Below are 13564 nucleotides of genomic sequence, written 5' to 3'. Positions count from 1 at the left end.
GATTGATTCTTGGGATGGCAGGACTTTTATATGAAGAAAGACTGGATTGACTAGGCTTATACTCACTGGAATTTAGAAGATTGAGGGGGGATCTTATTGAAACATATAAAATTCTAAAGGGATTGGACAGGCTAGATGCAGGAAGATTGTTTCCGATGTTGGGGAAGTCCAGAACGAGGGGTCACAGTTTAAGGATAAAGGGGAAGCCTTTTAGGACTGAGATGAGGGAAAACTTCTTCCACAGAGAGTGGTGAATCTGTGGAATTCTCTGCCACAGGAAACAGTTGAGGCCGGTTCATTGGCTATATTTAAGAGGAAGTTAGATATGGCCCTTGTGGCTAAAGGGATCAGGGAGTATGGAGAGAAAGCAGGTACAGGGTTCTGAGTTGGATGATCAGCCATGATCATACTGAATGGCGGTGCAGGCTCGAAGGGCCAAATGACCTACTCCTGTACCTATTTTCTATGTTTCTATGCTGCTCTGCCGACCTTCCAGCAAATGTCCCTTTGTATCATCTTCGACCAGTTCCCCTCTCATGCCATTGTAATCTCCTTCATTCCACTAAAATAAAGACATGTTGCAATTTAGTTTCTCCTTCTAAAATTTCAAAGTGAACTCATTCATATTGTGATCACTGTTCCCTAAGGTTTCCTTAACCTGAAACTCTCTTATCACCTCCAGATCATTGCACAACACCCAATCCAGCACAGCCAATCCCCTTATCCACTTATCACACCTGCAGCCTCGGGGTAACTAACTCCTTGTAGCTCCTAGCTATCTCCTGCTCATGTTCGATTATAAGCTATAGGTCATCAAGCCGCAGCTCCAGATCCCTAACACGTTCTCTCAGAAGCTGCACCTCGGTGCACCTGGTGCAGATATAGCCATCTAGGAGTCTGGAAGATTCCTGGGATTCCCACATCTTACACCCAGAGCAAAGTACTAACCCTACAGACATGCTAAGGTACATGTTTATATGCTCAGTGACATGTTCACTGCCTAATCACCTGGAGGAAGGAATGAGATGTAGGATGTTCAAATCTGCTGATAACACAGAAACAGAGGAAGGAAATCTAATGACGATGTCGTGATTCTGCATCAAGTAGGTCAAATGGCAGATTGTATTTTGGCCGTCACCGCACAGGGAGTGGAGATTATGTAATGGGCTGGTGTAGCTACCATTGTACAGGGTTTTAGTGAGGCCACACCTGGAATTCTATGCACAGTTTTAATCCCCAAGCAGAAAGAAATCTTAAGTGTAGCTATGGAGCCTGCCAGAGCAGTTTTACCAGTGTAATATATGGGATGATCTCCCAGCAGAGGTGAGATGATTTAGCCCTGAATTTAGAACATATTCACAAATGATAGGGTACTTGTGGAGCATCCAGATCAGGGGTGTCAAACTCATTTTAGGTCACGGGCCGGATTGAGCAAAATGCAGCTTCATGCGGGCCGGATCAGACGGACGCGTGCGAACGCAGCTTTCGTTGCCTCCGTTTTTTCAGCCTGCTCTCATGTGTCTCAGTCTCTGCTATAACTACAAAGTGTTTCACTTTACAAATTCCATTTCTTATGAAGAAGACTGCCAAATAAACACTAAAAACCCTGAAAACCTGGTACCTGAATAAACTCAGCATTAGCCATATCATACGCTATAGACGCTTCGATTACTGGGGCCAGCTTTAATAGTAATTAGATATTATCTCGCGGGCCAAAGATAATTCCACCGCGGGCTGGATTTGGCCCATGGGCCTTGAGTTTGACATATGTGATCTAGATAGAGTATCTCTCCTTGTCAGTTAGAGAGGCACAGAGAGGGGTCGATAAGGGATGCTCATTTCAAATGGAGATGTGTGAAAATCCCTGGAATTCTATATCTTCTATTTAATTTTGCTTTGTGATCAATGAGGTATCTATCTATTTGAATGTACAGTCTTTGGGATTCACTGCCCCGAGGGTGTGAAAGACAGTTGGCTGTGTATTTTTGAGGTGGAGATAGATAATTAATTTAGAGGAACGAGGGGAATGGACACAGGAGCTTAGATCATACACGGTCAGGTTGAATATTCATAAGATCATAAAGACACAGTGAGAGATATTTTCCCTTTCTCTGTTCTAAATGGAGGTCCCACTATTCTGTGGGTATGTTCCCCTGGTCCCAACTGCAGGAAAAGCCCTCTCCATGTGCTCTCTTACTCGGCTTTTCAGTATTCGAGAGCCTCACTCATTTTTTTCTAAATGGTATCGGATACAGGCCCGGAGACAGCAAATGCTTCTCATGCATTAATCCTGTCAACCTCGGAATCATTTTTAGCAACCTCCTCTGGACTCTGTCCAATTCCAGCACTGGTCAGGTGTCATGTCTGTCAGTGGGAGAGCATTTTGGAGATAGTGATCATAATTCTGTCTCCTTTACCGTAGCATTGGAGAGAGATAGGAACAGACAAGTTAGAAAAGCATTTAATTGGAGTAAGGGGAATTATAAGGCCGTCAGGCAGGAAATTGGAAGCTTAAATTGTAAACAGATGTTCTCAACGAAAAGTACGAAAGAAATGTGGCAAATGGTCAGGGAATATTTGTGTGAAGTTCTGCATAGTTACATTCCAATGAGACAGGGAGGGTGTAGGAACTGTGGTGTACAAAGGCTGTAATAAATCTGGTCAAGAAGAAAAGAAAAGCTTACAAAAAGTTCAGAGTTAGGTAATGTTGCAGATCTATAAGATTATAAGACTAACAGGAAGGAGTTTAAGAAGGAAATTTGGAGAGCCAGAAGGGACCATGAGAAGGCCTTGGTGGGCAGGATTAAGGAAAACCCCAAGGCATTTTACAAGTATATGAAGAGCAGGAGGATAAGACATGAAAGAATAGGACCCATCAAATGTGACAGTGGGAAAGTGTGTATGGAACCAGAGAAAATAGCAGAGGTACTTAATGAATACTTTACTTCAGTATTCACGATGGAAAAAGGCTCTTGGTGGTAATAGTGATGACTTGCAGCAGATTGAAAAGCTTGAGCATGTAGATATTAAGAAAGAGGATGTGCTGGAACTTTTGGAAAGCTTTTGGAATCCTGCCATTTACTTTGTAGTCTGCCTTGGAGTTTGTCCTTCCAAAGTGTACCACCTCACACTTCTCCAGGTTGAACTCCATCTGCCACTTTTCAGCCCAATTCTGCATCCTATCAATGTCTCTCTGCAATCTTCAAAAATCCTCAACATTATCCACAACACCACCAACATTTGTGTTGTCTGCAAACATGCCAACCCACCCTTCTAACTTGCCAACCCAACATCCAGGTCGTTAATAAATATCACGAAAAGTAGAGGTCCCAGAACCGATCCTTGTGGGACACCACTAGCCACAACCCACCAGTCCGAATGTACTCCCTCCACCACGACCCTCTGCTTTCTGCAGGCAAGCCCATTCTGAATCCACCTGGCCAAACCTCTCTGGATCCCATGCCTTCTGATTTTCTGAATAAGCCTACCATGTGGTACCTTGTCAGATGCCTTACTAAAATTCATGTAGATCACATCCACTGCACTACCCTCATCTATATGCCTGGTCACTTCCTCAAAGAACTCTATCAGGCTTGTTAGACACGATCTGCTGTACACAAAGCCATGCTGACTGTCCCTGATCAGATCATGACTCTCTAAATGCCCATAGATTCTATCTCTAAGAATCTTTTCCAACAGCTTTCCTACCACAGACATAAGGCTCCCTGGTCTATAATTACCTGGACTATTTCTACTACCTTTTTTGAACAAGGAGACAACATTCGCCTCCCTCCAATCCTCCGGTACCATTCCCATGGACAATGAGGACATAAAGATCCTAGCCAGAGGCTCAGCAATCTCTTCTCTTGCCTCATGGAGCAGCCTGGGGAATATTCCGTCAGGCCCCGAGGACTTATCCATCCTACTCTGATTACTTACAAAGGTACAATCAAGTGGCAAATATCATTCATCAAAATTTTGCTTTAAATTGCAAACTCATGAATGCCCTCCATCACTTCATAAAGGCACCATAAATTCAAGCCTGATCCAGTTTTAGAGTCAGAATCTTACAAATTATATGATAATCAATACATTATTTCAGATAGGACAATCCATAATAACCATCTGGATATAATATTACAGGATAAACAAGCAGGAAAACTCCCTCAATAGATAAAACCATTCCCAACACACACATGTTCTTCGACCAGTGGAGCACCTCACCACAGGTATTGTTTGTGTCATCAGTCAGACAACCGAAAGATTTTCTCTGTCAATCAGCTTTCAAATGTTGCTACTCTGTCATTCATTGCCATACCCCACTGCTGATTCCCTTCTTCTCAAGATACGTTCCTACCCCGACCATTGTCCAGTGCTCCAAACTCTGCCCTGTGCAGAACGCCTCTGGTTTCTGACCCTGTTTCATTGAACATCCAACTAATGGTTTCCCATTCTGCTTTCAGTCTTTAGAGGACAGGGGTGTTTTCTAACAACCCTTTAGAAGCAGGGGAAATGACTCATAATGTGGAAATGAGTCGTGATTAAGGAGGTTAACTACCATGTCATTCTTCCTTAGCCCAGAGATTAGAGGGGCGAAGAACATCTCAGACAGAACTGTAGTCAGCTCGACTTCTTCAGTCTGCAGAAAATTGAAAGGAAACCTCTTCACTGTTTGGAACCCATCACCACAGGGAGAGTGAGAGATGAACAACAGGGGAGGATTTAAAAGGACTGTCATGGAACTGAATCACTAGCAGGGTCCAGCCGGCCTGAGTTGACTCTCTACTGTACATTAGGTGTGTTATAAATTCACTAATTACTGGAGACAGAGTTTAAAATAGAACTGATTTATTTGTATTAGATTTAGAATATTAAACTCCAGTCCCATTAAAGGTGAATGTGCAGCAGAAGAAACTCCTCCCATGACCAGTGACCAGGGTGCAGAACTGGATGTGGTGAGCAGCAGCAATAATTACACAGTTCAGGACTGACAGTCACTCTCAAAATTGCATTCAGCAACGGGGATGGATAAATATTCAGCATGCAGCTCATTGAAACTTTCTCCCCAGTGTGAACCTGTAACACGCTGTAATGTTTCACTGTTCATGCAATGACCTCTCTGCAATGTTTCACTACTGAGGTAATGGTTTCTCTGTAGCAGCAATGTTTAGGTTATGCCTAGAAATAACAGGGATTTGGAGTGTGGGGCTATCCAATGACAGTAATGTTCTTTCTTGTGAGTCTGGAAGAGAGATTTTTGTGGTCTTTTGCTGGGGAGAGATGAGAAGACGCGAATGCAGAGAGTGGGCCCTTTTTCTTTTTTTTTGTTTACTTCACTAACCATATTGTCAAAGTAAGAATTATAAAGCTCAATAGTTTAATCACATATTCTGTACTGTTTGTTATTTCGGGGTACTGATTTGTAACAGGGGACACATCACACATCATCCACCCAAAAGAGATTTCTTAAGTTTGGCCGGGCTGGAGGGCTATCACCCCCTTTATTAAGCTGCTAGCCGAAGTGAAAGTTACATAAGGATATATGACTGAGTGAATCGCTTCCCACATTCACAGCAGGTGAATGGCCTCTACCCAGTGTGAACTCTCTGATGTACCTTCAGTTTAGATAATCGAGTGAATCCCTTTCCACAGTCTGAGCAGGTGAACGGCATTTCACCGGTGTGAACTGACTGGTGTACCTTCAGTTGGGATAAGCAACTGAATCCCTTCCCACAGTCTGAGCAGGTAAATGGCCACTCCCCGGTGTGAACTGACTGGTGTCTCAGTAGGTGAGATGACAAAGTGAATCCCTTCCCACAGTCTGAGCAGGTGAACGGCCTCTCCCCAGTGTGAACTCGCTGATGTACCTTTAGTTGGGATGAACAAGTGAATCCCTTCCCACAGTCTGAGCAGGTGAATGGTCTCTCCCCAGTGTGAACTCGCTGGTGAGCCATTAGGGTGGATGACTGCGTGAATCCCTTCCCACAGTCTGAGCAGGTGAACGGCCTCTCCCCAGTGTGAACTCTCTGATGTATCTTCAGTTTATCTGAGCAAGTGAATCCCTTCCCACAGTCCGAGCAGGTGAATGGCCTCTCTTCAGTGTGGACTCTCTGATGTACCTTCAGTTTAGATGACCGAGTGAATCCCTTCCCACAGTCTGAGCAGATGAATGGCCGCTCCCCAGTGTGAACTCGCTGATGTACTTTCAGGTTACATGATTTAGTGAATCCCTGCCCACAGTCCGAGCAGGTGAACAGCTGCTCTCCAGTGTGAACTCGCTGGTGAGCCATTAGGTCATATGACCAAGTGAATCCTTCCCCACAAATTCATCAGATGACTGCCCAGTGTGAACTGACTGCTGTATCCACACGTGGGATAAGCAACTGAATCCCTTCCCACAGTCTGAGCAGGTAAATGGCCTCTCCCCTGTGTAAAATGTTGGGCATGCCAGTCGGTCAGATGTCTGCATGAATCCCTCCCCACAGTCTCAGCAGGAAGGATGATCGAGTGAATCTCTTGCTCCACTTCTTAAATATCTGAACAGAGACAACAAATCTTCAAATCTCAAAGTGTTCGAGATTTCCATAGTCAAAATCCGTGTCATTTTTAACCTGTAAAAAGATTTACAAAATCTATCTGTGGGTGTAGGACAACATTTCAGATGAGATCACTTGATCTATCAAGGTGTGATCTGACAGCACACTGTTACAGTGAAGTTCAACCCAAGTTGGAGAGAGAAATCATCTTCTAACTGGGCACAGTGCTGGTATCTGGAATGACCATCAAACTCTCTGATGCTCATCCTGTTTCTATAAGAATGGGGCATTTCTGCCATCTCCAATCTGTGACCTGGCTCAGTGTGTCTCTCTCCATTGGTATTATTCCCTGTTCCCACTGAACTGCATGGGATCCTGGCCCCACAGTGACTGAAACACTCTCACACATGTAGCCGGCAGTGCCTTCCATGCACCCACCACTCTCTGTGTAAAAAGCTTACCCCTGACATCCCTTCAGTATCTATTTACAAGCAGCTTAAAACTATGCTCCCTCGTGTCAGCTATTTCAGCCCTGGGAAAAAACCTCTGGCTATTCACACGATCAATGTCCTTCATCAGCTTATACACCTAAACATAAACAAGGAAATTTCGCATTGCTTTGGGGATTTGTTATAAGTATACAAAATTATGAGGGTATAGATAGGGTAAATGCAAGCAGTTCTTCCCACTGAGATTGGGTGGGATGACGACCAGAGGTCATGGGTAAGCGGGGAAGGTGAACATTTAATGGGAATATTTGGCAAAGCTCATTACTGAAAAGGCCGTGAGAGTGTGGAATTAGATGCCAATACAAGTGGTGAATATGAGCTTGGTTTCACCATTTAATGTTTGGATGAGAGCCTGGAAGGTAGGGGTATGGAGGGCGATGGTCCCGGTGCAGGTAGTTGCATTAGTCAGCTTAAATGTTTTTTCAGCATTGACTAGATGGGTCCAATAACCTGTTTCCATACTGAACTTTTCCATGTTTCTACGACAAAGAAGCTGGCCAAACTTGATTGGAAGGGTCAAGGTAGGAGTGACAACGGAGCAGCAATGGCTGGAGTTTCTGGGAGCAAGTCGGAAGCTGAGTGATCGATACATCCCAAAGAAGTGGAAGCATTGAAAAGGCAGGAGGGCACAACCGTGACTGAAATGAGAAGCCAAAGCCAACATAAAAGTGAAAGAGAGGGCAAACAAAAGAGCAAAAACTATTGGGAAGCTTTTAGAAACCAACAGAAGACGACTAAAAAACAGTCAGATGAGCTCAGGGTGTGGAATTATGAAGTTGTAGTCATTAATGAGTCTTGGTCATACCCAACAGTCTGAGGCATTTAGAGGAACTAAATATCCAGGGCCTCAATATTTCTTGAAAACCGAGGTACCCTGCACCAGTTACCTTTGAACTTTTATTTTGGCAAGCAGATACAAATTCTACACCCTCAAAATTTCACTTCTGATGGCCTCCCACTTGCCAAGTACTCCTTTGCCAGAAAACAGCCTGTCCCCAACCACACTTGTCAGATCCTTTCTGATACCATCAAAATTAACCTTTCTCCAATTTAGAATCTCAACCCAGGGTCCAGACCTCTCTTTTTCCATATTTACTTTAAATCTCATGGCATTATGATCACTAATTTCTGTCACCAGTCCTGGATCATTTCCTAACAGCTTTTTGCACACTTACGTCAGGAATTCTACGTAGTGATTAAGGGCACATTTGACAAACTTTACCCCATCTTGTCCTTTTACAGTATGGGAGTCCCAGTCAATATGGATGATGGATGACAAAGACTGCATCTGGAATTACCAATTAGTGGACTATTTCCCTCCATGCTGCTCTGACATATTGGGAAATCATGTACGTGGCAAGTTCCAGCAGTGGTTTGCAATTGCATTCTGCCAGATGAGTTTTATTTTAAAGGGATCACCAACTATGTAACCCAGTACTGATGGAGAGCATGCAAGTGTGCCGGCTGGACTCGAACTTCAGACCTCTCACCCCAAAGTGCAGTGCTGATGCCACTGCGCCACCATAAAGAATATATGAAAAGTTAAAATCACTTACTGTATCAACCTTTGTTTCTTGGCATGGTCTATGATCTCTCTACTTTTGGCAAAGGCTGAGAAAAGTCCATCTCCCACCCCCCATCCTCACCACATTCTACAGAGGTTGTATTGAGAGCATCCTGAGCAACTGCATTACTGCCTGGTATGGAAATTGCACCACCTCGGATTGCAAGACCCTGCAGTGGATAGTGAGGTCGGCTAAGAAGATCATCGGGGTCTCTCTTCCCGCCATTACAGACATTGACACCACACACTGCACCCGTAAAGCAAACAGCATTCTGAAGGACCCCACACACCCCTCATACAAACTCTTCTCCCTCCTGCCATCTGGGAAAAAGGCACTCAGACTATGTAACAGTTTCTTCCCCCAAGCTATCAATCTCTGCAATACCCAGAGTCTGGACTGACACCAACTTACTGCCCTCTACTGTGCTTATTGTCTTGTTTATTATTTATTGTAATGCCTGCACTGTTTTGTGGACTTTATGCAGTTCTGGCTAGTTCTGTAGTCTAGTGTAGTTTTTGTGTTGTTTTACGTAGTTCAGTGTAGTTTTTGTATTGTTTCATGTAGCACCATTGTCCTGAAAAACGTAGTCTCATTTTTACTGTGTACTGTACCAGCAGTTATGGTCGAAATGACCATAAAAAGTGACTTGACTTGACTTGAAATTTGTTTCTCTAAATCCCTCAGATTGTTGGGTGCAACCAAATCCCAATAATGGCTACAATATCATAATTCCCTGTTCTGAGCTCATCTAGCTGTCCTACAATGCTTCTTGCATTGTGATATACACAGCTAAGCACATTCATCGCATCATGCTTAACCATTTGATTGCTGACTCTACCTGAGGTCTGAACAACTGGTGTCAAGAAAACAAACTCTCCCTCACTGTCATAAAATCAAAGGAGCTGATTGTGGACAATAAGAGGAATGGAGACAGGCTAACCCATATTGACATCAATGGATCTGGGGTTGAGAGGGTGAACAGCTTTAAGTTCCTCGGCATGAACGTCACTGAGAATTGCACACGGTCTGTACATACCGGCTGTGTTGTGAAAAGAGCACAGCAGCACCTCTTTCGCCTCAGATGGTTGAAGACGTTTGGGATGGGGCCCCAAATCCTAATAACTTTCTACAGGGACACAGTTGAGAGCATCCTGACTGGCCGCATCACTACCTGGTATGGGAACTGTACTTCCCTTAATCGCAGAACACTGTAGGGAGTAGTGTGGACAGCCCAGCGCATCTGTAGATGTGAACTTCCCACTATTCAGGACACTTACAGAGACAGGTGTGTAAAAAGGGTCCAAAGGATCATTGGGGATCCGAGTCACCACAACCACAAACTGTTCCTGCTGCTACCATCCGGGAAACAGGACCACAGCAAAGGATGAACAGGCTCCGGGGACATCATCTTCTACCAGGCCTTCAGACTGATTAACTGACTAACTTATTGACTGTCCTATGAACAAACTATTTATTATAAATTACCATAAGCTGGCTGTTGGCATAGTGGCATCAGCACCGGACTTCGGGATGAAAGGTCCCAGGTCGAATCCAGCCAGCTCCCCTGCACGCTCTCCATTCAGAAACTCACCCGGTAGAAAGCAATGGCAAACCACTGCTGTAACTTGCCTTGTATGTGGTTCCCCACTATGTCAGAGGCACATGGAGAGAAATCGTCCACTAACCAGAGAAACTCCGGATATGACGTGCCTTTCCTTTACTATAAATTACACATTGCACATTTAGATGGAGACATAACGTAAAGATTTCTACTCCTCATGCAAATAAAGGATGCATGTAATAAAGTCACTTTAATTCAATTCACCCTCTCCACTATCTGTTCTGTCATTCTGTCTCCCATTCCCCCTACACCTTATTTTAACCACATCACCCACTCCCCCACACACTAGCTCTAGCAAGCCTTACCACTAGGATATTAGCCCCCTTCCTGTTCTGTTGCCCTAAGTAACAAATCCCCTATCACACCTTTGACTTTCCTCTGCCAGGTAATCCTCCCAAAAGTTTCTAAAGTGGTCCACCTGCTTTTGTGCAGAATAGCAACAAGAGTACTCTGCAACACACACAAAATGCTGGTGGAACACAGCAGGCCAGGCAGCATCTATAAGGAGGATCACTGTCGACGTTTCGGGCCGAGACCCTTTGTCAGGACTAACTGAAAGGAAAGATAGTAAGAGATTTGAAAGTAGTGGGGGGAGGGGGAAATGCGAAATGATAGAAGACCAGAGGGGGTGGGATGAAGCTAAGAGCTGGAAAGGTGATTGGCGAAAGTGATACAGTGCTGGAGAAGGGAAAGGATCATGGGATGGGAGGCCTTGGGAGAAAGAAAGGAGGGGAGGGGAAGCACCAGAGGGAGATGGAGAACAGGCAGAGTGATGGGCAGAGAGAGAGAGAGAGAGAGAGAGAGAGAGAGAGAGAGAGAGAGAGAGAGAGAGAGAGAAGAGTACTCTGCGATGGCTATTTAAACTCATTCCCCTTCCTGACTCTCACCTAGTTTCCTGTATCCTGCACCTTGGGTGCAACTCACCTCTTTTCATGTCATATCTATCACCCCCTCCAACTCCTGGATGATCCGTTTCCGTGCATCCATTTCAAGTTCCAACTCCGTAAAGTGTAGGGTTACAAGCTGTAGCTGGATGCACATCTTGTAGGTGAGGGCATCAGGGACACTGGAGGCCTCTCCACCTTCCCACCAATGTCCTCTCTAATTTGTAATGACTAGTGTGCACAAAAATCTTGTGCTGTGCAATTGTTTACCCAGCGACAACATGTGCACAGTGAATTTTATATGGAGAGGTATTCATTTTAACAGTTAGCAAATCACTGTTGATAAGAACTTTGATCTCCTTTGGGTTTGATTGAGTTCATCTGCACTCTCACACAGCCTATGTAGCAGGCCTGTAGGGGGTAATGGAGGATTTTCTCGCCAGAACTTTTAAACACTGTCCATACGTGATTTGCTTGCTAAGTGATGCTTTAAAAAGTCAGATTTCCAAATATCACTCCACTTCTTCCCACTTGCAAATTCTCCAGCAACTTTTGCATCACCACAATACACACAGGTAACACCAATTTCTGTATTGTACATAAATGTTTCCCCTGGACCCTCCCCCAGGTGACCGACAGTGGTGAACTCATTGATGGCAATGCCAATGAATATGAAGGGAAGGGCAGTAGTCTGTCTCATTGGAGTCTGGCACATTTGTGATGTGAAAGCTACTTGTTGCCCAGGACAAAGGTGTTTGATATCATTATGTACCCAGACAGAATGGGTCAAAACATGTGCTCACGAGTAGAAAAGTCCAGAACAAGAGGAGGTAGAACAAGCAACACACACAGAATGCTGGAGGAACTCAGCAGGCCAGGCAGCATCTATGTAAAAGAGTACTAATGCTGAGTTCCTCCAGCATTTTGTTCCTTGGATTTCCTGCATCTGCAGATTTTCTCAACTGGTGATGTAAAAGATTTTGTTCCCTTTCTCCGAGTTCCTAATCCTTGCATTTAGATAGCTGGAGCTCAGCTCTGTCTGAGAGATCCATCGGCTCCTATTCCCTCATCAGCCGGAAGCTCCCCGGGGCCCGTGTACGGATCGTGGGGCTGAGTGAAAGAGGGTGGAGAGCAGGACTGTCCCGGGATTGCGGGCTGCTGTGTCTGGATGCCACAGGAATTGTCACGTAGTCGGTATGAAACCAGCACCCGAAGATGTTCTCTTACCTGGTCCGATCCTCCGTGGCCGGTTGTGTACTGCGCGCATGCGCGATATTAGGCGACTGCAGCAACCCCGACGCCTGCGCATTTGATCGGAGCTGCAGAGACGGTGAAAATTTTAACACTGGGCTTGATTGTGCCTTTAAAAGTTTCTGCAAGCACCGGTTCCTTGTTCATACATCAGTTTTTTTTGTGTGTATAGAAAACTCAGCGGCTGTTTTAACGCAGAAAGCGGCTCCCATAAACAATATACTCAATATCAACAGGCATTCTGTGTGTCTAATGACAAAGTACAGTACAATCCTCTTACAAATGCAGATATGAAACACAAAAGATTCTGCAGTTGCTAGAAATACAGAGACGCACTCACACGAAATGCTGGCAACAACTAAGCAGAGGAGTACACAGTCTAGGCATTCTGAAGGAGCTTGGCCTAAACGTTGTCTATTTACTCCTCTCCACATTTGCTGACAGATCTGCTAATTTCATCCAGTATTTTGCAGAAACTAACCACTTTTTTTCAATCAATCGGTTTCCAAATGTTTCTGATCTTTCATTTGTAGCCACATCCTGCTGGTCTGATTCTTCCTCCTCCTCGTAAACTCTAGGCCTCATCTCTTTCTGAAGTCCTGACTCATGCTGGCAACTCTTTGGTTTCTGACTCTACTCCATTGAAGATTCACTCACTAGTCTGCTGTCAGACTTTAGAGGCGCATTGCAACAACCTAGCTGTCTGAGGCACAGTCTTTTGAAATCAGTGAAAATGATCCAAAATGTTGAAAAGAGCAGGGAAGGAGCCACGGCAAAACCACATCCTGTTATTTAGCCTGGAGAAAATCATGCAGGAAATTTATGCAGGTGTATAAAGAAGGATGGGATGGAGAAGAGGAGAGTTATCGTCATTGGAGACTCAATAGTCAGGGGAGCAGACAGGAGATTTTGCGGACGTGAGAAGGACACCCGCATGGTTTGTTGCCTCTTGGGTGCCAGGGTCCGGGATGTGCATGACATCCTGGTCCGAGAGAGAAAGCAACAAGAAGTCGTGATACATGTTGGTACCAACGATATAGGTAGGAAGAGGGATGAGGTCCTGAAGTGTGAGTTTCAGGAAATAGGCAGAAGGCTGAAGAACAGGACCTCAAGGGTGGCATTCTCAGGATTGCTGCCAGTGCTACGTGATAGTGATGGTAAGAATTGGAGGAGATGGCAGTTGAATGCGTGGCTGAGG

General features: G+C 44.7%; 1 protein-coding gene across 3 annotated transcripts in view; it reads right to left on the bottom strand.

Moving 5' to 3' along the window:
• Positions 1 to 12373, bottom strand: part of LOC140714245 (uncharacterized) — a 34390-nt gene extending 22017 nt beyond the window's left edge. For 2 of the 3 annotated variants that reach the window (XR_012095850.1, XM_073025288.1), the window contains exon 1: positions 5616 to 6388. Coding sequence is in view for 1 of the 3 variants with exons in the window: in XM_073025288.1 (XP_072881389.1) it covers positions 5616 to 6290 (675 nt within the window). In the remaining 2 variants the exon portion in view is untranslated. Of the gene's footprint in view, positions 1 to 5615; positions 6389 to 12342 lie in introns of those variants that run through there. The other variant, XR_012095851.1, reaches the window with a different exon arrangement.
• Positions 12374 to 13564: the final 1191 nt, after the last annotated feature.

This window comes from Hemitrygon akajei, chromosome 2, assembly GCF_048418815.1.
Source record: "Hemitrygon akajei chromosome 2, sHemAka1.3, whole genome shotgun sequence".
Taxonomy (NCBI): domain Eukaryota; kingdom Metazoa; phylum Chordata; class Chondrichthyes; order Myliobatiformes; family Dasyatidae; genus Hemitrygon; species Hemitrygon akajei.
The sequence above is the reverse complement of the archived record's forward strand: the minus strand, read 5'-3'. Positions and strand labels throughout refer to the sequence as shown.